Source organism: Macaca fascicularis, chromosome 3 (genome assembly GCF_037993035.2).
Source record: "Macaca fascicularis isolate 582-1 chromosome 3, T2T-MFA8v1.1".
Classification (NCBI taxonomy): domain Eukaryota; kingdom Metazoa; phylum Chordata; class Mammalia; order Primates; family Cercopithecidae; genus Macaca; species Macaca fascicularis.
The window spans coordinates 170,870,621-170,895,732 of NC_088377.1; the positions used below are offsets into that span (position 1 = coordinate 170,870,621).

General features: G+C 41.5%; 1 protein-coding gene and 1 non-coding gene across 9 annotated transcripts in view; both read left to right on the forward strand.

The window, feature by feature from the left end:
* AHCYL2 (adenosylhomocysteinase like 2) overlaps positions 1-25,112 on the forward strand; it is a 212,763-nt gene that overhangs the window by 184,133 nt on the left and 3,518 nt on the right. For all 8 annotated transcript variants that reach the window (XM_005550750.4, XM_074035973.1, XM_005550744.4 and 5 more), the window contains 10 exons: positions 1,051-1,157; positions 2,999-3,115; positions 3,744-3,807; positions 4,286-4,374; positions 7,374-7,444; positions 10,951-11,045; positions 21,272-21,370; positions 23,291-23,359; positions 23,480-23,558; positions 24,877-24,997. In XM_005550750.4, the coding sequence (XP_005550807.1) occupies positions 1,051-1,157; positions 2,999-3,115; positions 3,744-3,807; positions 4,286-4,374; positions 7,374-7,444; positions 10,951-11,045; positions 21,272-21,370; positions 23,291-23,359; positions 23,480-23,558; positions 24,877-24,997 (911 nt within the window). The remainder of the gene's footprint in view (positions 1-1,050; positions 1,158-2,998; positions 3,116-3,743; positions 3,808-4,285; positions 4,375-7,373; positions 7,445-10,950; positions 11,046-21,271; positions 21,371-23,290; positions 23,360-23,479; positions 23,559-24,876; positions 24,998-25,112) is intronic.
* LOC123572619 (U7 small nuclear RNA) lies at positions 3,537-3,598 on the forward strand. The gene has a single exon (XR_006697179.1). It is a non-coding gene; the product is annotated as a U7 small nuclear RNA (small nuclear RNA).

A 25,112-nucleotide genomic window follows, 5' to 3' on the forward strand; every position in this document is an offset into this window, starting at 1 on the left:
CAAGAGCAAAAGAGAAAAAGAGATCAGGTGGTAGACATGAGGTTGGGGATTTTGTGTACTCTGGGGTCCAGAATGGCAGTTTTGGCACTTACAGCAGAGTTGATAATTGATGAGACTGCAAGATGGGTGCATGTCAGCAGAAGGCAGCCCAGTTCTGTGGGACTTTCCAGGAGGATGGGTATAACAATTTGCAGAGTCCTGCTAAACACTTCTGACAGCCTAGCGAAGGACTGAAGTATCATAGCCTCGTGCCTGATAGTGTTCTAAGTTTTTCTTTATCTTTATAATTCAAAAGCTTTTCTCTGCTGATGAAAGCTCCAGTGGGCACAGCACTGTGTTTATCTTTAATCCCAACCTGAAATAGTGATAGATGAGCTGTTCAGAAGCATGCTTGCACACCTACATGCTGCACGGTTCCCTGGTTATTTTTAATTTGGTTTCTACAGAGTGTGAGGTTGTGCTAGGCAAAACCCTACAGTGCTGCCTGATATTTTGGGTGGGAGAGTGCCTATACTTTGGGAGAAGAGAAGGTTAATGGAATACAGTTTTATAAGCTATTGTTCCGAGAGGGAGACTTAATTATCTGACCATTTATTGATTGATTTTTCTTTTTTTCTTAAGAGGCTGTGTAAACTGAGGCCTCTTATTTAAACTAAGTCTTGACTGAATATATTTAAAGTCCATTTAGGCTTTCTGAATACCTATAGTAGATTCAAGATCTAGTGGCCTAGATAACCACAAGTTATCAATCCATAAGAAAATCCTCAGTTAGTTGCTGTATATTTTGATGCAGTAGATATATCATAGGGAGGGTTGTTTGGCTGTGCGAATTAAAATTGGCCTTTCTTCTCTCATTGTCTTTTACTTCAATATAATGACTATTTGGCAGATTATTGCATTTACTCTGGCTTTAAGTTACTTTGCATAACCATATGGGAAATTTTAAATATCTGTAAATTGCTAATTAGATTGGGATGCAAGACCCAGAGAAGCACTGAAGCCTTGAGGCTTCAGCAAAGTGAATGATGTTATTGATGCTTACTATTGCAGATCTTGGATGATGGAGGGGATCTTACCCACTGGATTTATAAAAAGTATCCCAACATGTTTAAGAAAATCAAGGGCATAGTAGAGGAGAGTGTTACTGGAGTTCATAGGTAAGATTTGACATGGGCATACCTGGTTTTATGCAGTCTAGACATAAAGTCTTATAAACACATACCTATAAAACACGTGTTAAAAATTGGAGCCTGCTATGAGGTAACAACATTTCAACTTGCTGTGAGGTGATCAGATCTCAGCTTGCTTTGAGGTGACCAGATCTCTCTTGTTTTTTTTTTTTTAATTAACAACACAAATAATGAACCTAAAATAGTGAGAAGGGGGCAGGTGGGAGAACAAGTGAAGTCCTCACATTTTCTAGTGATTGTAAACAATTACTTCTTGTCCTTTTTGGACACATTTATTCATTCATTCAACAAATATTTATTGAACTTCTACAATGAACGAGGAACTGCTCTAGGTGCTAGGAATCTAGCAGTAGACAAAACAGACAAAAAAACTCTGCCATCTTAGAGCTTACATTCTTACATGGAAAGCAAGGACATATAGGGTTCTGCTTCTCAAATGAGCAATAATTCTCTGAGTAAAATTGGAATTATTTCAGTTCAATTTCTGTGATCATTTCTATGATTTATTTCACCCATAAAGAACTAAAAGGATGAAAAAAAGTTTTAGGGAAGTAAATTCTGAACCAGCCACCGTCACTGCTTCAATACATTATCATCTTTTTGAATGTACAAAACAGGTCAGGAATTCAAGACTAGCCTGGCCAACATGGTGAAACCCCGTCTCTATTAAATACAAAAATTACCCAAGTGTGGTGGCGCGCACCTGTAGTCCCAGCTACTCAGGAGGCTGAGGCACAAAAATCGCTTGAACCCGGGAGGCAGAGGTTGCAGTGAGCTGAGATCACGCCACTGCGCTCTAGCCAGGGTGACAGAGTGAGGCTCCGTCTCAAAAAAAAAACAAAAAACAAATTGTGAGTGTATTTGAAAGTTAAAATTGTTGCAGTAGATTAGTGGGATTAAGCATGGTTTTTAAAGTAGTACTTAAAGTTACTCCTTTTATAATTAAAAAGATGAGTGAAATTAATACACAGTTTAAGCTGGGCATAGTGGTTCATGCCTGTAACCCAGCACTTTGGGAGGCCAAGATGGGAGGATCACTTGAGTCTAGGAGTTCGAGACCAGCCTGGGCAACACAGTGAGACCCTGTCTCTATTAAAAAAAAGAAAAAATGCTGGAAGGCTGGGTGCAGTGACTCACCCCTGTAATCCCAGCGCTTTGGGAGGCTGAGGCAGGTGGATCACCTGAGGTCGGGAGTTTGAGACCAGCCTGACCAACATGGAGAAACCCCATCTCTACTAAAAATACAAAATTAGCTGGGCATGGTGGCAGATGCCTGTAATCCCAGCTACTCAGGAGGCTGAGGCAAGAGAATCGCTTGAACCCAGGAGGCGGAGGTTGCAGTGAACCGAGATCACACCATTGCTCTCCAGCAGGGGCAACAAGAGTGAAACTCCATCTCAAAACAAACAAAACACAAACAGCCAGGTGTAGTCTCATGTACTTGTAGTTCCGGCAGGCAGTGAGACCAGTGCAGATTTAGTGAACATTGTACCCAGTAGGTAATTTTGCAACCTTCAACCCGCTCCCACTCACCCACTTTTTATAGTCTCCAGTGAAGGCCTTAAAATTTAGAGATGGGTCAAGGATTTTCCCCACATGACTTTTGAATAAAATCTTTATTGTGAAGCTGTATATGCAGGCTCTAGAAAGATATTCTTTGTTTCTCGGTGGCCACCTAATAGGATGAAACTAGTCATGTCTCACGCTCTCATGCCTACCCAATCATCGTGTTTCTGGGGCCTGCTATGAAAGCAATGGTAGATTGTAACGTTCCGATGTTTTTTGTTCTTGGCTTCACTCATCCTCAGGCTGTACCAACTGTCCAAAGCTGGGAAGCTGTGTGTTCCAGCCATGAATGTCAATGACTCAGTCACCAAACAGAAATTTGACAACCTCTACTGTTGCCGTGAATCAATTCTTGATGGGTATTGTTTATTATCTTTGAGATGAACTTGTGTTGTCAAGTTGAGATTCTAAGTTTTTTGGCTTTGGTTATTTCTGGAAAGGATTCATGTAGCACCTCTGGATAATGTCTCCATTAAGCCAGAGCTTTGTCACCTCGTAAATTAAAATTACATTATTTTTATTTTCTCCTTTGTATCTTTTCTATTTCTAAATATTATATTTTCAAAACATTATCTAATAAATGTATGTTGCTTTTATGTTTAAAAATTACTATGTTATCTACATCTTCTTCCTTTTCTGTACCACTTGCAAGAAAGGGGGAAAAAAAGGAAAAAAACCCTTACATACAGGATTGGTTGGATGGCAGGGAGTGAGAAAATATGTATTTTATTCAACTTTTCTTTCTGGTCATTAGTTTCTCTAGGATAGAAATCAGACTTTCAGTGTTACAGCTCTTTTAGAATTTGTCTAGCAAATTTTCTGGTAAAGACCAGAAAACCCCTTTAAAAAAAAAAAAAGAAACCAGACTTTCTTTCAAAATGAAAAACAAACCAACCAAAAAACCCCATGAAAACAAAGAGATTCAATCTAACCTCAAGGCAGAAACAAGAGAAGATTTTTCTGATTTAATGTGTTTTTTTCCCCTAGACTTAAAAGGACAACAGACATGATGTTTGGTGGAAAGCAAGTGGTAGTCTGTGGCTATGGAGAGGTGACGTTTAACCTTTCATTTATTAGGTGTTTTAAATGAATTTTGTTGAAATATTCTGGAATTTTTTATTTGTATGGACATATGAGTACACTCGTTACCACTTTAGATGAGAAAAAGAACTTCAGAGGCCCTCTGGTTAAAGTAGTCTTTCTTTTTCCCTTTGCATTGCCGCCATTTTTCCTTAAGTTGATTTTCTGACTTGCTCCAGTACCACCGTTTGTGATGTTCTTTTTAGCTTGTGTTTTGATTATGAATCGTGAGTGTGGGTGTTCTTGTGCACATGAATGCGATAAGCAGGAGCCAGGGGTTTGTTTATGAGCTGTATTCAATTATTTGTTCTTCTTGTTTTCCCCAAGTATGAATCTATTCAGTGAAATTCCTCCCAGGGGTGGAAAGAGGGGGTGCACTTTCCCAGAAGCTTTGAGAAATGGTTTTCTCGGTGACTTTCCTTAATATGTGTGCTCTCTCCCCTCTTCAGGTGGGGAAAGGGTGCTGTGCTGCCCTGAAAGCCATGGGCTCCATTGTGTATGTAACTGAAATTGACCCCATCTGTGCCCTGCAAGCCTGGTAAGCCTCTACACTACCATCTCACTTGCAATCTTGGAGCTGTCTCCAAAGAATGGCCTGGTTGATGCCACACTTTATTTTAGAGGAGCCCAGATCCTCAGAGAGGCTGCCACTAACTCTAAGCATCTGCCTTTCAAAAAGGTCAAGGAGCTCTGCTTGGAGAGAGCAGAGACTATCAGAAGTGAAAATTTAGAAATCTGTGGAGATAGTAACAGGGATTCTGTCAGCCAGAGAACAAGTAGCCCCTTACTTTCTCCATGTGTAATACTTGGCTTTCAAATAATGATCAGAAAAGAAATTGGCAGGCATCAGATGCCTTCTGATGTGTTACACTGAAAATAGTCCTTCTGTGGTATTCCTCCCAAAAATGTATAACCTGAATCTAATTGTGAGGAAACATTAGACCAATCCCAATTAAGGGTAAAATCTACTAACTCTGAGTGAAGGGTATATGAGAATTATTGACACTAGTATTATAATTCTTAAGTTTGAAATGATTCTAAAATTGAAAGTTAAAAAGAAGAATAGTTCTTTTCTTATTATAAAATGTGGGTAATCATACCTACCTCATAGGATTGTGAGAGTTCAGTAAAATAATCATTAACATAGGCTGGGTGTGATGGGTTCATGCCAGTAATCCCAGCACTTTGGGAGGCTGAGGCAGGAGGATTGCCTGCACCCAGGAGTTCGAGACCAGCCTTGGCAACATAGGGAGACCCCATCTCTACAAATAATTTTTTAAAATTAGCTGGGTGTGGTGGTGCATGTCTGTGGTCCCAGCTACTTGGGAGGCTGAAGTAGGAGGATCACCTAAGCCTGGGAGGTTGAGGCTGCAGTGAGTTGTGGTTATGCCACTACCCTCCAGCCTGGGTGACCCAGCAAGACCCTGTCTCAAAATAATAATCATTCTATATTATACATTATATAACAAATACATAATTATATAAGGTACAGAGCTGCTGCCACATAATATATGCTCACTAAATGATAGCTGTTATTAAAATTGTCTCTTGCCATCCTCAGCAGGGTGGGAAATACCACTGTTCTTAAAAACTATTGCAGAGTCCAAGTGTCTGTGGCCTAGGGGAACCATCATCCTTCTAATACACTAAGGGTTTATTGTAGGAACCTGAACATGTTTTAATACAAATTGTGATACTGTTCAGATTATCCTATAGACCTGAATTGATCACTTACTATACATTAGATACTGTGCTACGTGCTGAGAATGAATAAGATGAATGTATAAATGAGATAAGGTCCGGCTGTTAGAAGCACACAGACAAATAACCACTGTGCAGTGAAGTAAGTGCTGTCATGGAGTTAAACGGCACATGCTTCTGTAGGAGCATAAAGGAGAAATTGCTTACTAAGAAGCAAGGGAGCAGGGTAGAAAGAGATGTCAGCAGAGCAGAGTCTTGACATTTGTTTAGGTGTTTTCTTAGTTTGGAAGTATATTCCAGGTACAGGGAACATGTGTGTTGTCTCCAAGGAAGGAGATAGCATGGCAGATTTAAGAAGCTGGAAATATTTTAATGTGGTTGGCAGATGGGATACATTTGGGGGAGTGGTGCTATCTAAGGTAGCAGTCATGGGAGTCATATGTCAATATAATCACATATTACTGCAAGTATTTGGGTCTTATTCTAATCCTGCCTTATCCTTAAGAATAGGCAGTCTCACTGAAGTATTTTAAGCAAGGAAATGACATGATCCAAATTGCATTTAGGAAAATCACTCTGCAAAATGATTTAGAAAGATGTAAACCTAGAGGCAATGAGATTGTGCCAGGGGTTACTATAGTAATTTAGGCAAGAAGGAGTAAGACCTAAACTTAAGCAAGGCCAGTATGTATTAGAGAAGAGAAGACAGATGAAAGAGACTTTTAAGGAATTAAAGAAAAAGACTCAGCCTGATTTGGTGACAACTTCAATTAGGGAGAGGCAGCAAGGACATTCTTGTTTATATGGCTCATTCAGATGGATGAACAGTGATGCTATTGATCAAGATAGAAAATATAGAAGAAGAAATAAATGAAGTTGTGAGTGCAGAGAAAATAATAAGTTTGTTTTCAAACACAGTAAGTTTGAGATCCTTCTGGGACATTCATAAGGTGCTATCCAGTGGCTAATTTGATCCTTGGCTATGAAGCTTCAGAGAGATCTAAGCTGAAGATACAAATGTAAAAATCAGCCATCTATAAGCAGTCATTTGCAGTCAAGGGAAGAATATGGTTCTCTATACTGAAAGAATAGAGAACAGAATAAAGGCATAACCCTGCAGAGCACCAATATCCAAATGTTGGCTGAAGTTGAGGAGAGACAATTAAGAGAAGTAAGAGGAAAACCAGGAGAGATGTATCATGGAGTCCAAGGGGTATAGAGTTTTAAGAAGGCAAATAATGTTTAATGTAGTAGAAGAAACCAAATAATGTAAGAATCTAAGAAGTTGGGCATGGTGGTGTATGCCAACAGTCCTGGCTACTCAGGAGGCTGAGGCAGGAGGATTGCTTGAGGCCAAGAGTTAGAGGCTGTAGTGCACTATGATTATGCCTGTGACTAGCTACTGCACTCCAGCCTGGTCATCATGGTGAGATCCCATTTCTAAAAACAAACAAACAAACAAACAAACAGTTAAGAGTCTAAGAAATCTTGGGTTTGGCCTTCGGGAAATCACTGATGATCTTGGAGAGAGCACTTTCAAGGGGGTAGTTGGTTAAATAGCTAAGTGGCACTTTCTACAGTTTCTGGAAATTCGGTCAGGGAATCTCATGGTAGCCCCTGGCTCCCTATTATCAGGAAGAAATAAGTCTCATGATGCAGAGGAACCTTTTATTTCTGTCTTGTATGAACTAAGGAAATTGTTTGGATTTTTCACTTCTAAGAATAGTTCAGCTATCTCAAGAAATGACAGCAACTTGATATTAGCTTTTGAAGTCCTGTGTTAAAAGGCTCCCCAGCTGCCTGTTTAGGTTAATTGGTCATGCTTTATTTCAACAGTATGGATGGATTTCGACTGGTGAAATTAAATGAGGTCATCCGACAAGTGGACATTGTTATTACCTGTACAGGTATGATAATGACATTTTAAATGGGGTGGCACTTGGGAATGCTTTTATGGAGCAAGTGCAAGATGATTGGAAATATTCTGAAAAACCAAACTCTAAAAGCTAGAGAGAGATAGTAGCCCGCAAAGCCAATCAGTCTTTCATATTCTTCCTAATTCTTTAGAGCGCTGACCAGAGGTATACAATTAGGTCATTCCTATGTAAAAACGTTTTTCTTCACACTTTAAGACAACTGTTATATCTCCATTCATCCTAGGAGATAGCTAGAGATGAGATTCAGTTATAAAGTTTTATTTGAGAAGCCAGATCTTAAATGTACACTTGATTTTTTATTTTACCTCCAAAAGTGATGTATGTTTCTCTCTAGTATGTAATTAAGGCAAGGCTAGAGAGAAATTCTTTCATAGTTAGAGAAAGTAGAAGAGGTTATTCTGTTAATTCCCAAAGAGGTAGATTTTGAGTTTTAAAGAATATGCAGAAATGGCTGGTTTCCTCTAGGATAAGATACTTATTTTTATGTAGAACCATAAACTACAGGAACACTGGTTTTCTTTTATAATTCTATTTTAGAGGGGGAAATCGAACAGAATTAAAAAAAAATTTGCAGTTGTAGCCTCAGGGAGAAATAGGGGCAGAGAAGAGGGACCATAAGAAGCTGTTCTTGGTTCTTATCAATCCCCTGATCTCTTTTGTTGTTTTAAATAGAGATGAGGTCTCACTCTCCAGGCTGGTCTCAAACTCCTGGCCTCAGGTGATTCTCCCACCTCTGCTTCCCAAAGTGATGGGATTATAGGCATGGGCCACCCTGCCCAGCCTGGACCTTTTTTTTTTTATTGCTTTTTTGTGAGCTGTAATTGATTTACTACACGTTTCACACATTTAAAGTGTTCACTGTTTTTTAGTAATTCACAGAGTTTGTACAACTATCACCACAATCTAATGTTTTTACTGAGTTGTAATTCACATCGTAATGTTCACCCTTTTAAAGTGTACAGTTCAGCGCCGGGCGCGGTGGCTCAAGCCTGTAATCCCAGCACTTTGGGAGGCCGAGGCGGGCGGATCACGAGGTCAGGAGATCGAGACCATCCTGGCTAACATGGTGAAACCCCGTCTCTACTAAAAATACAAAAAACTAGCCGGGCGAGGTGGCGGGCGCCTGTAGTCCCAGCTACTTGGGAGGCTGAGGCAGGAGAATGGCGTAAACCCGGGAGGCGGAGCTTGCAGTGAGCCAAGATCGTGCCACTGCACTCCAGCCTGGGTGACACAGCAAGACTCCGTCTCAAAAAAAAAAAATTTTTTTAAATAATAAAGTGTACAGTTCAATGGCTTTTAGTAAAGTTGTGGAACATCCCAATTATCAAATTTTTATCACCCCAAAAAGAAACCCCATATCATTAGCAGTCACTCCTTATTCCATTCTCCATCATACCCCAGCCCTAGGCAACCACCATTTCCCTATTCTGGACATTTCATGTAAATGGAATTATAGCAACACCTGCAAAAAGAAGGGGAAAAAATAATAATTTTTTTAAAAAAGGAATCATTCATGGCTGGGCACGGTGGCTCACACCTGTAATCCCAGCACTTTGGGAGGCCAAGGCAGGTGGATCACCTGAGGTCAGGAGTTCGAGACCAGCCTGGCCAACATGGTGAAACCCCATCTCTACTAAAAATACAAAAAATTAGCCAGATGTGATGGCAGGCGCCTGTAGTCTCAGCTACAGGAGTGTGAGGCAGGAGAACTGCTTGAACCCAGAAGGCGGAGGTTGCAGTGAGCTGAGATTATGCCATTGTACTCCAGCCTGGGCAACAAGAGTGAAACTCCTTCTCAAAAAAAAAGGAATCATTCAATATGTGGTCTTTTATGACCAGCCTCATAGCAGGATGTTTTCAGGGCCTCCCCATGTGATGGTATATATCAGTACCTTATTCCTTTTCTTGCTGAGTAATGTGTTATTGTATGGTTATACCATATTTTATTTATCTGTTCATTAACTGGTAGACATTTGGGTTGTTTTCCCTTTTTGGCTATTAGGAATAATGCTGCTATGAACATTGAATACAAGTTTTTATGTGGACATATATTTTCAGTTCCCTTGGGTATATACTAAGAGTAGAATTGCTAGATCATATAGTAACTCTGTTTTTAACATTTTCAGGCTGGGTGTGGTGGCTCACACCTGTAATCCCAGCACTTTGGAAGGCCTAAGTAGGCAGATCACTTGAGACCAGGAGTTCAGACCATCCTGGGCAACATGGCAAAACTCTGTCTCTACCAAAAAAAATATAAAAATTAGCCAGGTGTGTGGTCCCAAGTAACTGGGACTACAAGCACACACCACCACACCTGGCTAATTTTTTGTATTTTAGTAGAGACAGGGTTTCACCGTGTTGTCCAGGCTGGTCTCGAACTCCTGAGCTCAGGCAATCCACCCCTCAGCCTCCCAGTGTTAGGATTATAGGCATGAGCCACCACGCCTGGCTGGAATTGGCAAATTTTTTGAAAGTGACTGCACCATTTTACAATCCCACCAACAATACATGTGCCTTCTAATTTCTCCATATCTTCACCAACACTTGTTATTGCCATTCTTTTTGATATTGCCATCCTAGTGAACGTAAAGTGGCATCTCATTGTGGTTTTGATTTCCATTTCCCTAATAACTAATGATGTTGAGCATCTTTTCATGTATTTATTGGCCATTTGTACATCTTCTCTGAAGAAATGTCGATTCAGAGCCTTTTCTTTTTTTTCTTTTGGAGACAGGGTCTCACTCTGTCACCCAGGCTACAGTGTAGTGGTGCAATCACAGCTCACTGCAGCCTTGACCTATGGGGCTCAATCGATCCTCCCACCTTAGCCTCCCTAGTAGATGGGACTACAGGCACATGCCACCACACCCAGCTTATTTTTGTATTTTTTTGTAGAAATAGGGCTTTGCCATGTTGCCCAGGCTGGTCTCAAACTCCAGGGCTCAAGTTATTGATTCTGCCACCTCAGCCTCCCAAAGTGCTGGGATAACAGGCATGAGTGAGCATGGCTGGCCTGCTTTTTTTTGAAACAGAGTCTTGCTCTGTCGCCCAGGCTGGAGTGCGGTGGCACGATCTCAGCTCACCGCAAGCTCCACCTCCCAGGTTCACACCATTCTCCTGCCTCAGCCTCCTGAATAGCTGGGACTAAAGGCACCTGCCTCCATGCCCAGCTAAATTTTTGTATATTTAGTAGAGATGGGGTTTCACCATGTTAGCCAGGATGGTCTCAATCTCCTGACCTTGTGACCCGCCCACCTCGGCCTCCCAAAGTGCTGGGATTACAGGTGTGAGCCACCACGCCCGGCCTGGCCTGCTTATTTTTAAATTGTCTTCTTCTTATTGGGTTGTAAGAATTCCTTATAACAAGTCCCTTATCAGTTATATGATTTGCACATTTATTTTCTCATTCTGTGGATTATCTTTCTCTGCTGCCGCCAAAAGACAGTGAGCACTCAAACCTCTCTTCTGTTTTTAAGGTAACAAGAATGTGGTAACCAGAGAGCACTTGGACCGTATGAAGAATAGCTGCATCGTTTGTAACATGGGACATTCCAACACAGAGATTGACGTGGTAAGATCAAGTGGCTCATTATTGGGGGCTTTTTTCTCTCCTTCACAAGAAACAAACTGGAAAATGAGAGAGCAGTGTCACAAGCCATCCTAAACATGACTGTCCTGGCAGAGTTGTCCACATCTTTTCATTTACTAGCTCTATAGCCTGTATTTGTGGAGACTATAAAGTTTCTTCATCTCAATTTAATAATTTTAAATGATTGTCATCTTCTATTCAAGCTCAATGCCTGTTTACACTGTAAGCCTTATCTCTATGTTTAGGATTGAGAGCAAGATAAACTCAAAACTACAATGAATGATACAAACTCAAAGCTAAGTGATACAATGAATGTGAATCAGTATGGTAGTCAGTATTTTGGGGATGTTTGGTTTTACCATAAAGATGAGATAAGTAGGTTGGTCCAAGGAAATAAGGGAGAGAAATCTATGGGCTGGGATGATTCTGTTGCTTAGGATTGACTGTGTGTATCAAATACTGTGGTTTCTTCTTTTATCCCTCTCTTTTACTGGGTGAGGTCACCCCTCACATGTTTTTCAAACTGTAGTAATTGTGTCTGCAGGTGTCATAATCAATCCAGTGCCGTTGTGTAGTAGCATGTATTCTTCAAACCTGGAAAATATATCACTTTGTTTCTCTAATTTGGTTATATTTACCCTATAATTTTCCAATCCAAAATAGCACTTGGTACTAATAAGTTGCCCAAGTAATAGTTAATAGAAGTGTTTTTTCTTTTTTTTTTCTTTTTTTTTTTTTGAGACGGAGTCTCGCTCTGTCATCCAGGCTGGAGTGCAGTGGCACGGTCTTGGCTCACTGCAGCCTCTGCCTCCTGGGTTCAAGTGATTCTCCTTTCTCAGCCACCAGCATAGCTGGGACTATAGGCGCCCGCTACCACACCTGGCTAATTTTTATGTTTTTAGTAGAGGCAGCGTTTCACCATATTGGATAGGCTGGTCTCAAACTCCTGACCTTGTGATCTGCTGACCTCAGCCTCCCAAAGTGCTGGGATTACAGGTGTGAGCCACCTCACCCAGCCAAGTGTTGTTTATTTTCAGATTTACCAAAGTATCTCTCAGTGTGACTTTTACTCTGGTTTTAAATTTTTCTGGCATTTTTGTGGCACACCTGTATTTCTCTCTGGGTAACTGGCTCAAGCAAAGCGTGCTTTCATCTCCACTGAGGGCTGCTCTGATTGAGCTTCAGCATTACCAGGTAAGGACCAGCTGATGGACTGAGAGCTTATTGGATAAAATTTATTATATATGGTTTCCCTTTTAAATTCTGTGCTCTGTTCTTCCATTATTAAAAATAGCTGGCAGGGCCGGGCGCGGTGGCTCAAGCCTGTAATCCCAGCACTTTGGGAGGCCGAGACAGGCGGATCACAAGGTCAGGAGATCGAGACCATCCTGGCTAACACGTTGAAACCCCGTCTCCACTAAAAAAAAATACAAAAACACTAGCAGGGCGAGGTGGCGGGAGCCTGTAGTCCCAGCTACTCAGGAGGCTGAGGCAGGAGAATGGCGTGAACCCGGGAGGCGGAGCTTGCAATGAGCTGAGATCCAGCCACTGCACTCCAGCCTGGGCGACAGAGCGAGATTCCGTCTTAAAAAAAAAAAAAAATAGCTGGCAGAACAACCTACCAAAGCCTCTGTCTACCCTGGGGTGTCTGAGTGGTATGGCCTTATTACTTTCTCTTACCATGATATTTTGCTTACAATGAACAATTTAGCTGGTAGTTGGTTCTTTATTTTTCTTTTGCTTAAGTTTCATTTATGTGCCATACTGCCTGTTTGCTGCCATACTGCCTCTTTGCTGAGCGATCAAGGATATTAGTATTTCTAAAACTATCCAGCAAATGATTCTCATTTCCTGGATGACTTTGCTTCTAGAGCCCCCAAAAGGGAAAGGCCTAAAGGGAAGTATTGATGTCATGCCCTGGGCCCTAATGGGAAATCTTCAGAGGAAGGGAAGGGGAAGGAATTTTCCTTTCTAAACCCTCAAGAAGCTCTGAAATAAAAATAACTCCAAATGCAGACATGTACCTTTTGTATTTTTACTTCATCTCATTTCATCTTTTTGACCACTCCATGAGGCATTATTCTTATTCTTAATTTTCAGTTGGGAAACTAAGAAGTTAACTACCTTGTCAGGCATGTAATTGATTCAAAATGAAACCGGTGCACAGGCCGGGCATGATGGCTTACACCTGTAATCCCAGCACTTTGGGAGGCTGAGGCAGATTGATCACCTGAGGTCAGGAGTTCAAAACTCCATCTCAAAAAAAGAAAAAAAAGAAAAAGAAAAAGAATGTGATGTTTGAAACCATGTGTGGTGGCTCACACCTGTAATCCCAGCACTTTGGGAGGCCAAGGTGGGATGATTACTTGAGCCCAGAAGTTCGAGACCAGTCTAGGCAACATAGTGAGACTTCATCTTTACAAAAAATTTAAAAAAAAACAAAATTAGTTGGGTGTGGTGGCTTACACCTGTAGTACCAGCCTGGCCAACGTGATGAAACCCCGTCTCTACTAAAAATACTGAGATTAGTTGGGCTTGGCAGTATGCAACTGTAATCCCAGCTACTCCGGAGGCTGAGGCAGGAGAATTGCTGGAACCCAGGAGGCTGAGGTTACAGTGAGCCGAGATCGCGCCGTTGCACTCCAGGCTAGGCAACAAGAGTGAAACTCCATCTCTAAAAGGAAAAAAAGAAAGAAAGAAAGAAAAAATAAACCATTGCACAAAATCCAGGGTTTTTTTTACGCCTAGTCTAGTTTTCTTTGTTTTGTTTTCCTGTGTGTTATATTTATTATCTCCTCATGACTTGTGGATTAACTTCAAATCATGATGGTAATCTCTCCTTCAGAGGCAGCCCAGACATAAGTAACCTCCCAGGATAAAGACCAGAAGACTCTTCACCTTCAATTACAAATATTTTTTGTATGATTGCTGTATGCCAGGTGTTCTTGTAAATGCTTGGAGTCACTGAACAAAACAAGCAAATATTTCTGCCCTCATGGAGCTTATGTCTTAGTGATAAGAAAAACAATAAACATAATAAACATGTAAAATTTATAGTATGTTAGAAGGCAAAAGCACCACAGAAAAAAGAAAAAGTAGAGCATGGTGGGAGAATTGAGCACTGGATTATAATTTGAAATAGATCAAGCTGTGACCGTTATTAAGAATATGATGGGCCGAGCGCAGTGGCTCACACCTGTAATCCCAGCACTTTGGGAGGCCATGATGGGTGGATCACCTGAGGTCAGGACTTCAAGATAAGCCTGGCCAACATGGTGAAACCCTGTCTCTACTAAAAATACAAAAAAATTAGCCGGGCATGGTGGCGGGTGCCTGTAATCCCAGCTACTCAGGAGGCTGAGGAAGGAAAATTACTTGAACCTGAGAGGCAGAGGTTGCAGTGAGCCGAGATAGCACCATTGCACTCCAGCCTGGGTGACGAGTGAAACTCCATCTCAAAAAAAAAAAAAAAAGAAAATTAATATGATGTTTGAGACCATATGTGGTGGCTCACACCCTAATCCCAGCACTTTGGGAGGCCAAGGCAGGATGATTACTTGAGCCCAGGAGTTCAAGACCAGCCTAGGCAACATAGTGAGACCTCATTGCTACAAAAAATTTAAAAAAAAAAATTAGTTGGGTGTGGTGGCTTGCACCTGTAGTACCAGCTATTTGGGAGGCTGAGGCAGAATCACTGGAGCCTGGGAGGCAGAGGTTGCAGTGAGCCAAAATTGTGCCAGTGCACTCCAGCCTAGGTGACAGAGTAAGACCCTGACACTGGCAAAAAAATTTTTTTAAGAAAGATGATGTTTGAGGCAGACTTGAAGGAATTTGCCATGTGGGTTTTTAGGTAAACGGCATTTGAAGAAGAGAGAAAGGCCAGTACACATGTCCTCAGGCAGGAGTGTGCCTAGTGTGTTTGAGGAACAACAAGGAGGCCAGTGTGCTTGGAAGAGAATGAGCATAGGACAAGGAACAGTGGAAGATGAGGTCAGAGGGGTAACAGGCCAGATCTTAGAGGGCCTCATAGCCCATTGTGAGAACTCCTGATTATATCCTGAGAGACTAGGGAGCTGTTGAGGGTTTATAATCTGACTTACATTTTTAAAGGATGGCTTTTATTTTAAAAGGATTGCCCTGGTTGCTGTGTTGAGACTAGACCAAGTTTTGCAGGTATTACCAGGTGGCTCCCATATCTGCCAGTCACATGAGCTAAGGGCCATCTCTCACTTCTCTTTGTGTTCTTCTTGGTGGAAGATACATAGCTAAGGTAAATGGTCCAGAAAAGGAGATGCTCAGAGAAACTTTTGAAAAGTTAAATTATTCAGCCTTTGGTGATAGTGTCACAGGGCATGTAAAATGAAATTCAAGGAAATACCAAACTCAACTAGTAATTGAAACCAGAATTTTTATTCAGTGTTTAGCAAATTTATATTGAATACCTGCTCTGCTCTGTGCCAGATACCAGTTTACTAAACAAATGACAGTGAACAATATCCCGTCTCTCAGGGAGCATATATTCTAGTGTGGGAGACAAATAATAAAGAAATAGATCGTTATTGTTAGTGCTTAGTATTGAAGAAAAATAACAAGGTAAGGATATTGGGGATTCCATTTTAGTTAGGTAGTCAAGGAAGTCTTTGAGGAGATAACACTTTTTTTTTTTTTTTTTTTGAGACAGAGTCTCGCTCTGTAGCCCGGGCTGGAGTGCAGTGGCCGGATCTCAGCTCACTGCAAGCTCCGCCTCCCAGGTTTACGCCATTCTCCTGCCTCAGCCTCCCAAGTAGCTGGGACTACAGGCGCCCGCCACCTCGCCCGGCTAGTTTTTTGTATTTTTTAGTAGAGACGGGGTTTCACGGTGTTAGCCAGGATGGTCTCGATCTCCTGACCTCGTGATCCACCCGTCTCGGCCTCCCAAAGTGCTGGGATTACAGGCTTGAGCCACCGCGCCCGGCCTGAGATAACACTTTTAAAAACCTGAATAAAATAAAGGAGCAAGCCATCCGAGCATTCTGTTCAGAGAGAATGGCAGGTGAAAGACCCTGAGGGAGACACCCGCTTGATGTGTTTGAGGAAAAGAAAAGAAGCCACTGTGTCAGGAACATTGGTCAAGGGGGTAAGGAGAAGAGTTAACTCAAGGAGGTATATGCTATGTAGAGCTTCACAGGTCATGTTAAGGACTTTAGATTTTATTCTGAAAGAAGCCATTGGGAGGTTTTGAATAGATGAGTGACAAAATCTGATTTAGGTTTTTATTTATTTATTTGTTTGTTTGTTTGTTTGAGACAGAGTCTCGCTCTGTTGCCCAGGCTGGAGTGCAGTGGTGCAATCTCGGCTCACTGCAACCTCTGCCTCCCAGGTTTAAGCAATTCTCTTGCCTCAGCTTCCTGAGTAGCTGGGACGACAGGTGCCCACCACCATGCCTGGCTAATTTTTTGTGTTTTTAATAGAGTCAGGGTTGGCCAGGCACAGCGGCTCACGCCTGTAATCCCAGCACTTTGGGAGGCCAAGGCGGGCAGATCACAAGGTCAGGAGATCGAGACCATCCTGTGAATGGTGAAACCCCATCTCTACTAAAAATACAAAAATTTAGCCGGGCGAGGTGGCGGGCGCCTGTAGTCCCAGCTACTCAGGAGGCTGAGGCAGGAGAATGGCGTGAACCCAGGAGGCGGAGCTTACAGTGAGCCAAGACCGCGCCACTGCACTCCAGCCTGAGTGACAGAGCGAGACTCCGTCTCAAAAACAACAAAAAAAATAGAATCGGGGTTTCACCATGTTGGCCAGGCTGGTCTCGATCTCCTGACCTCATGATCCGCCAGCCTCGGCCTCCCAAAGTGCTGGGATTACAGGCATGAGCCACGGCATCCAGCTGACTTAGGTTTTTAAAAATTACTCTGGAAGCCAGGTGTGGTGGCTCAGCCTGTAGTCCCCGGCTATTGAGGAGGCTGAGGTGGGAGGATTGCTTGAGCCTGGAAGTTAGAAGTCAGCCTGGGCAACATGGTAACATCCTGTCTCTAAAAAGAAAATTACTCTGGCTTTTGTATGAAGAAAACATCCTGGAGCTTGACTAATGATAGGGATAACAGCAGGTTCTTTCAGTATTTCTGACTGTAGAAAGTGGTGGCTTGGATTACATGGGCAAGTGGTAGAGGTGATAAGAAGTGATAGGTTGTGACCAATGGAATTTGCTAAATGGATTGGATGCACAGTGTGAGAAAAAGAGGGAAATCATTACCAGTCAACTCAGTGAAACTGTAGGAGAATGATTTTGGTAAGTATCCAGATATTTTTAGTAATCAAAATTTTTAAAGAGTGTTTTTTTCCTTTTTTGGTAGGAATTCATAGTTTTACCTAACCTTGAGATGTTGCCTGCTGCATATTTAGGAAGGAGCAGCTCATCAGAAGAGGTGATCATTTAGAAAGCTGCATTTTTTCTGAGAAATAGGAATGCTGTGAATATTGAAGGACCTGGGATAGGGATTGTGCTCTTCACTGCCTTTTGGCCATATCTTTCTTTTGTATGTTTGCTTTCTCTTAAAAGCAGACCTGCAGCCAGGTGTGGTGGCTCATGCCTAGAATCCCACACTTTGGGAGGCCCAGGCAGGTGGATCATGAGGTCAGGAGTTTGAGACCAGCCTGACCAACATAGTGAAATGCCATCTCTACTAAAAATACAAAAATTAGCCAGGCGTAGTGCCGTGTACCTGTAGTCCCAGCTACTCAGGAGGCTGAGGCAGGAGAATCACTTGAACCCAGGAGGCGGAGGTTGCAGTGAGCCGAGATAGCGCCACTGCACTCCAGCCTGGGTGACAGAGTGAGACTCCATCTCAAAAAAAAGCAGACCTGCTTACCCATGTGCATCACATAGAAGGCCTGTGAAGAAAGCTTCACAATTCAGGTGGTCAAACCATTAAGTACATAGGCTTTAAACATTTTTTCCAGCCAAAGAATGATTTAACCTGAGATTTTGTGCTTTACAGGACTAGAACCACAGTTGTTCTCCCTGAAAAAACAAAACAAAACAAAACAAACAGATGTGCACTGTTCAGAATTATGTAAGACCAATTTGTGCAAGCATAATGAGTGGCCAGTTTATGGTGGGATGTACACCTGGTTTGGGGAGGTAGTCTGCACAGGAATCCCTTTTCCTGGTAGGTTGCTTAGTGATTATAGGCCCACAGCAAAGACAACTGGATGTTTTTGAGAGATTCTGTCAAGCTGTGCCAGCCGTAAGGTAGGAAACCCTTCTGCTCTTGAGGAATGTGACTGCTGACTAGGCCTTAATAGGCAAGTTATTGGAGCTTCCTGGACAGTGATAGAGATAAGTTAACCAAGTTTCTCCTCAAACCTCTTTTTAAACTTACTGTCAGACTTTCACCTACAACATAGCCATACCAGTGCTCTAGTAAACTGCCTCTACTAAGCATTGGTTATTTTCTTATGTTCATAAGAAGTGTCCTTTCTTTGATTCTGCCATATCTTTCTTCCCAAGGAATACTTCCTAAGATGGGTTTTAGCTCTTCACTCCTAATCACCAGGATTGCTTGGCCTCTGGGAGATTAGGGGTGTGAAATACTAACCTGAATACTAACCTGAAATACTTTATACTCCTGTATAAAGTATTTACTGAATAAATACTAACCTGAAATACTTTAAACTCCTGTCATCTCAGTAAAAACTGCCATTGTCACCAAGAGTATCTCTTGACTCTTTGTGGTTATTACCCTCCATGGTACTAAGCTCTAAAGGCTAATGGATTCTACTTCGTATATCCTTGACTTCTCAAAATGGTCTGTTTGCTTAAATTCTTTTTTTTTTTTTTTTTTTTTTTGAGACAGGGTCTCACTCTGTTACCGCCCAGACTGGAATACAGTGGCACAATCTCAGCTCACTGCAGACTCAACTTCCCAGGCTCAAGCATTCCTCCCACCTCAGCCTCCCGATTAGTTGACATTGCAGGCACACGCCAACATGCCCAGCTAATTCTGTTTGTTTGTTTGTTTGTTTTTTGTAGAGACAAGGTCTCACTATGTTGCCCAAGCTGGTGTTGAACTCCTGGGCTCAAGGGATCTTCCCACCTTGGCCTCCCAAAATGTTGGGATTATAGGCGTGAACCACTGTGCCTTTCCCTTAAGTTCTTTTTAACCCTTATATTTACAGTATTTATTTATAACATTTATTTTTTAAAATTCCAATTTTAAAGTAATACTTGCTTAGTTTAAAAATGCAAACACTAGAAATATGCTTAAAATAAGCAAAAACTTCCATAATTGATATTACACTATATTGTTCTGCAACTTGATTTTTTTCACTTAATAGTGAGTGGGCTGGGCACAGTGGCTCACGCCTGTAATGCTAGCCCTTTGGGAGGCTGAGGCAGGCAGATCACTTGAAGTCAGGGGTTTGAGACCAGACTGGCCAACATGGCGAAACCCCGTCTCTACTAAAAAATACAAAAATTAGCCAGACATGATGGCGTGTGCCTATAATCCCAGCTATTTGGGAGGCTGAGGCAGGAGAATAGCTTGAACCCGGGAGGCAGAAGTTGCAGTGAGCCAAGATCATGCCATTGCACTCCAGCCTGGGTGACAGAGTGAGACTCCATCTAAAAAAAAAAAAAAAAAAAGAATAGTGAATGGTTTTCATGTTAGCACATATATGTCTATCTTTTTTTTTGGAGCTTCCTACTGTAGTACCTTTTTAAAAAAGAGTTGTATAATATTCCACTATATGGAACTACCCTGATTTACTTAACCATTCCCTTGTTTGTTTACATTTTTCACTATTATAAATAAGGCTGGTTTGAACATTCTTGGGCACTTGTATTTCTGAACTTGAGAAAGTATTTTTATAGGATCGTGACCTAAAAAAGTGAAACTGATTGGTCAAAGATTAGGTACATATAAAATTTTGCTAGCTGCTGCCAAATTGCCCTCTAGAAAGGTTGAACCGATTTTTGAAACTTGACATTTCAAGAAATTATATGTGTTTCCCATCTACCTAATAAAGAAACGGTCCACACCATTAATATAGTTCTGAATGCACTGAAATATAATTGTATATGTCTTTTCCACTAGATTGGTACTTCCTCGTGGATAGGAACCATGAATTTCTAAACTTTAGCTTAGCATCCCATTGTTTGCTTAAATAGACCTTGAAATACAAAAATGGAAAGAAGATACTGTCTTTGTCCATAAATGGTTCACAGCCCAGTAAAGGAATCCACAGTCTTACCTATATTCATGCTCTTTACTACGATGCCTAGAATATGGTATGTACCCTGTAAATCATTATTGTATAACTAAAAGCGTTTCTCTTTATTTGTCTGAAAACTATTTGGCAGGACTCCTTAATTTCATCAAATGAGCCAATGGGTAGTTTTGGAATATGAACTCACTTTCTATTTTAGGCATTGCCTATTGGAAGAAAGAAGGTGTTGTCTTAAGTCTATACCCCGTGGCTGTTATTTGATTGCTGCTGTTAAAAAAAAATAACATTTTTTTCTCATTTTCTCTGAATGTACAATATACAGAAATGGAAGGAGGGTGAGCCATTGGGAGCTTTACTCTACCATTAAGCATTTCTTTAAAGGCTACCTCACATTTGCATTTAGGTCACAAAGCTTCTGTAACTAGGGTGGACCACCATCATTGAAAAGGTGGAACCTGGGACCTTGGGATATGAGGGCAGAACCTTGGGCCCCAGCATGCTATGTTTAGGACATTTGGCCTCTTACTAAACCCACTCAGCTGTGTTCCTCCTTTTTTTTCTGTGTTTCTTCAGCACTTATATATTCAGTTTGCACTGTATTAATTTGCACTTGTTTGCATGTTGCTTTGTAAGTATTTTAAGGGCATTTTTTTCCTCTCACATATGTATTGTTTTGTGTCCCCATCTAAAGTAGAAGCTTTTTGAAGGCAGAAACCATGTCTTTGGTTTCTTTTGTATTTCCCATAGCACCTTTTACTGTGAGAGTGGGCACACAGTATATGTTGTGGAATGACATCCTGAGTGATCCCTCCCTGGCTGGGCCTCAGATTAAATTCCCTGAAATGGAACAGTCCTAACCAACACAGGACAGGTATTCTCCATCTGGCATGTTGGTTGCTCCTTTCAACCTGCTATTTGAAATGGCTCCCTTCAACATCTTTCTGTCCCCACAGTGGGGCTTGCTATGGCTAATGCTGTACTTGCTGTATGTATTCCAGGCGAGTCTGCGGACACCAGAGCTGACCTGGGAGCGAGTGAGATCTCAAGTTGACCATGTGATATGGCCTGATGGCAAGAGGATAGTACTGCTGGCAGAGGTAAGGCTGAGACTGGCAAAAAATACTCCCCCACAACAGGAGAGACTGCAGTACCCAGGTCCCCTCCTCCTCATGTTCTCGCATACTTTCAACTCCTCTGTGAAGCACAAGTTTGACTACTTTCCCAATGGATTTTACTTCTAATTGTGAAAGATCTTTTCATTCTGCAATTAAGAAACTATTTTGGTTCCCCACTTTTCACCAATTATCCCGTCTCTCCATGTCAATCCACAGGTTGAGTCAGATAATGATTATTACTGTAGAAGGAATTCACAAATAGAACCAGTGCCACTTTAAGTGATGTGTGCAAAGAGATAATGTCATTTGTGGGATGCTTTAATCAGTAAGCACAAAGTAGATATTCCCTACTGTAACCAGGACTATCAGGCAAGCTCTGGGAATGTATGTTTTTACTGATAGATTCCCTGTTTTTGAATGTCCATTGCCTTGAATTGAGCCAGATGTGTAGTAGGTACCTACCTAGATATCAATTGCTCAATTGATATTTCCTCATCCTAGCTCCTAACTCACATTGACACTATTGACTTTCATTTTACTTGGCTTCCATGTCAATGTTTGACCCCTTTTCCTTTCTTAAAAGCTCCTCCTCCCTAGTCCTGGATTCCTGAGAGCTATAATGATGCCTTCTATTCTTACCTTGAAGCTTTCTCTTCATCAGAGAAAGATACCAAAATAACAAGGAGGATAATAATACTTTTCTCAATTTTGATTTTCAGTCTTTTTTCTTTCTTTTTTTATATTAAAGAACCTGAATATGAAAATGTAAAAGATACATGGTCTTTAGGGGCCCATAAGTTAGGGGTTTTTAGTGTCCTTACTGTTCTCTTCACGTTTTCCTCAATTTATCTCATCTTCTCAGATACTTTAGGGCATTCGTAAAAGGACTGAACTATTTCTTCACAAGGAAGAAGTGTATATGAGGAGGAGATGGGCAGATTGCTAAATATGCATTAATAGCTTTGATGTCAGTCTGCTGACTGATGACTTATTTCTGGCTGCCCTAGGAGGTCCCACCTGGTAATTTTGGTGACAAAAGCAAGTACCATGGGTGTTTTGTGCTACATGGTTGAGCAAAAAGGTAGTCAGGCTTCATAGGAAATAAAATAGGAAAGGGTGGCATTGGGGGCAGTTTCTAGTTCTTCTGCTATCTGAATCACCAACTCAAAATGCAAGGCTGACAAGGCTGTCTTTGAATTCAGGAGAACCAAACTGAAGGAGAAGTATAAAAATCATCACCACTATGGTGAAACCCCGTCTCTACTAAAAAAAATAAATAAATAAAATTAAAAATACAAAAGTTAGCTGGGTATGGTGGCACACGCCTGTGATCCGGCTACTCTGGAGGCTGAGGCAGGAGAATCGTTTGAACCCAGGAGGCAGAGGTTACAGTAAGTCAAGATCATGCCACTGAACTCCAGCCTGGGCAACAGAGGGAGACTCCATCTAATCAATCAGTCAATCATCACAACTTCCTAAGTCCAGAGATATCTCCCCTCACAACCTGGAGAGATTGTCCCTGGATTTGACTGATCATTGTTTATTTCAAGACAGTCTGTCAAAGGAATGCCGATCCTCAGAAGGAGGATGTTTTGCTGTAGAGAGTGGAAAATTAAAGAGAAATACACTGATATTTGGCATAAGCCTCAGTGTCATATGACCATCTGTATTCCTTTTCAAATAATTCCAGAAATCTTTTAGCTATTAGTTTCATCAGATTTTCCAGAATTTTAGTGGTTTCATTTAAATGTCAGTCAGTTAGTTCTTATAAACAGCTGCTTTTTTTCCAGCAGTGTTAATCGGGAAGTGTTTGGAAAATGGCGGTCATGCTTCTCTTCCCTCACTTCTCAAAGGCCAGCAACTTTGTCCTAATCCATTTGTGTCTTCATCTTTGATCACTAGGGCCGCCTGCTGAACCTAAGCTGCTCCACAGTGCCTACATTTGTGCTCTCAATCACTGCTACTACTCAGGTAAGGCTTCCAGAGTGGGACAGCAGTAGTCTGGAGAGGGTTCTCAGACCCACCAGGTTTCACTTGCTTGGGTAGATTGCCATGAATGGCACATCAGCATCCATCTCTCTGCTTTTCTAGGCTCTTGCCTTGATAGAGCTTTACAATGCTCCTGAGGGTCGCTATAAGCAGGATGTCTACCTGTTGCCCAAGAAAATGGGTAAGTATTTACTCTTCCATCTCCATCCTTACCAAAGTAGTTCAGAGTCTGAGGCTAAAGGAAGTTTGGGGGCATTAGCTTACTTAAGTATGGGGGCGGGGAAGGTACCTTCATTTTGTAAAGTAGGAGTTAGGATTCCTAGGTCGCATTCCCAGTTGATTTATCCCATTTTCGACATGTGTTGCCCTAGCAAAGTGGTGACATTTTGCTGTGATTTATTTTACCTGCCTGTGAATTTTAAGGATTTTTTTTCTCTTAAAGTATCTTTATGTAGGAATCTCAAAGGAAAAAAAAAAAATCTTCCCTTAAAAGAGAAGAATTATCTCCTACCTTGTGACATCTGACTTATTCCAATCCTAGGCTGCCAAATAGCCCCTACCAGCCTTTTCTCAGATGACACAAGACTTTCTTACTATGCTTTCCAACACCAATCCCAATGCTTCAGGCCAAAGGAGAGATGTGAAATAGGAGCTATTCAGTTATGTGGGTGTTTTGTATAAGAGAAACATTAACCTGTCTTAAATTTTTAAAGAGCCTGCCTCAAGCACCTGAACTGATACAGTGTGTTTATAAACTCCTCAGGCAAAGATCAGGTAATAAATCAGCTTCTGGTTTTGTTTTGCCTTAGCATTAGGTATATAACAACTGTTAAAAGTTGATATATTTTCCCTTTAGTAGACACTGTAGAAGAATATAAAAGCAACAGCACAGTCCATATTCTGATGGAATGTGTAATGAAGTTGGGAGACCAAACAAATACACAGGAAATGACATAAGATTATGAATAAGTACTGTGTAGTCAGATAATAGAATGTGAACAGAAACCCGTAAGAATTAAAGAGTACTAAAAGCAAAGCAAACAGTTCATTTATGCCATTTATCCTGTGAGAGTATCCTTCTTAGTTTTTCCATTCAAGTTTCCCCAGGCATTAATTGTTTTAAATGACCCAACGTATGGGGTCCAAGGCAAAACTAAAGTTGGAGCTTCCCATTATTTAGTTCCCATATTATCCTGTTCCTTCTTTTAAATCTTGATGCCTGTTGTTTCTTTCATCTCTCCCGCACTTTTCTGGAAGGCAGGGTTCAAAGCTGAAAGAGTTAGTAAGGATAAATTGTTAAGGCTTTGGAAAGCACTAGGCTTGAAGCTGAAGGCAGCTGTTCCTTAGAATTGAGGACTAGTGAGCAAAGGTTGAACATTTTTCATTCAGCTCCAGGAATTAGAAGGTGTCTTTGAACTTTTTAAGGCCTAGCTTGGGGACAACAGCCATCAGGTAAAAGGCATGCATGCTTATACCAGGGCTTCTGTGGTCTGTTCCAGATGAGTATGTGGCCAGCCTACACCTACCTACCTTTGATGCCCACTTGACAGAGCTGACAGATGAACAGGCCAAGTATCTGGGACTCAACAAGAATGGGCCCTTCAAGCCTAATTACTACAGGTGCCTTGGGCTCCCCAGAAATCAGGGACACCTGGGCAGTGATGAGCTTCCTGCACTGGAATTGGTCTTTGCATCCCCAACCACATACGCTTACATGAACTCAGAAAAATGAACC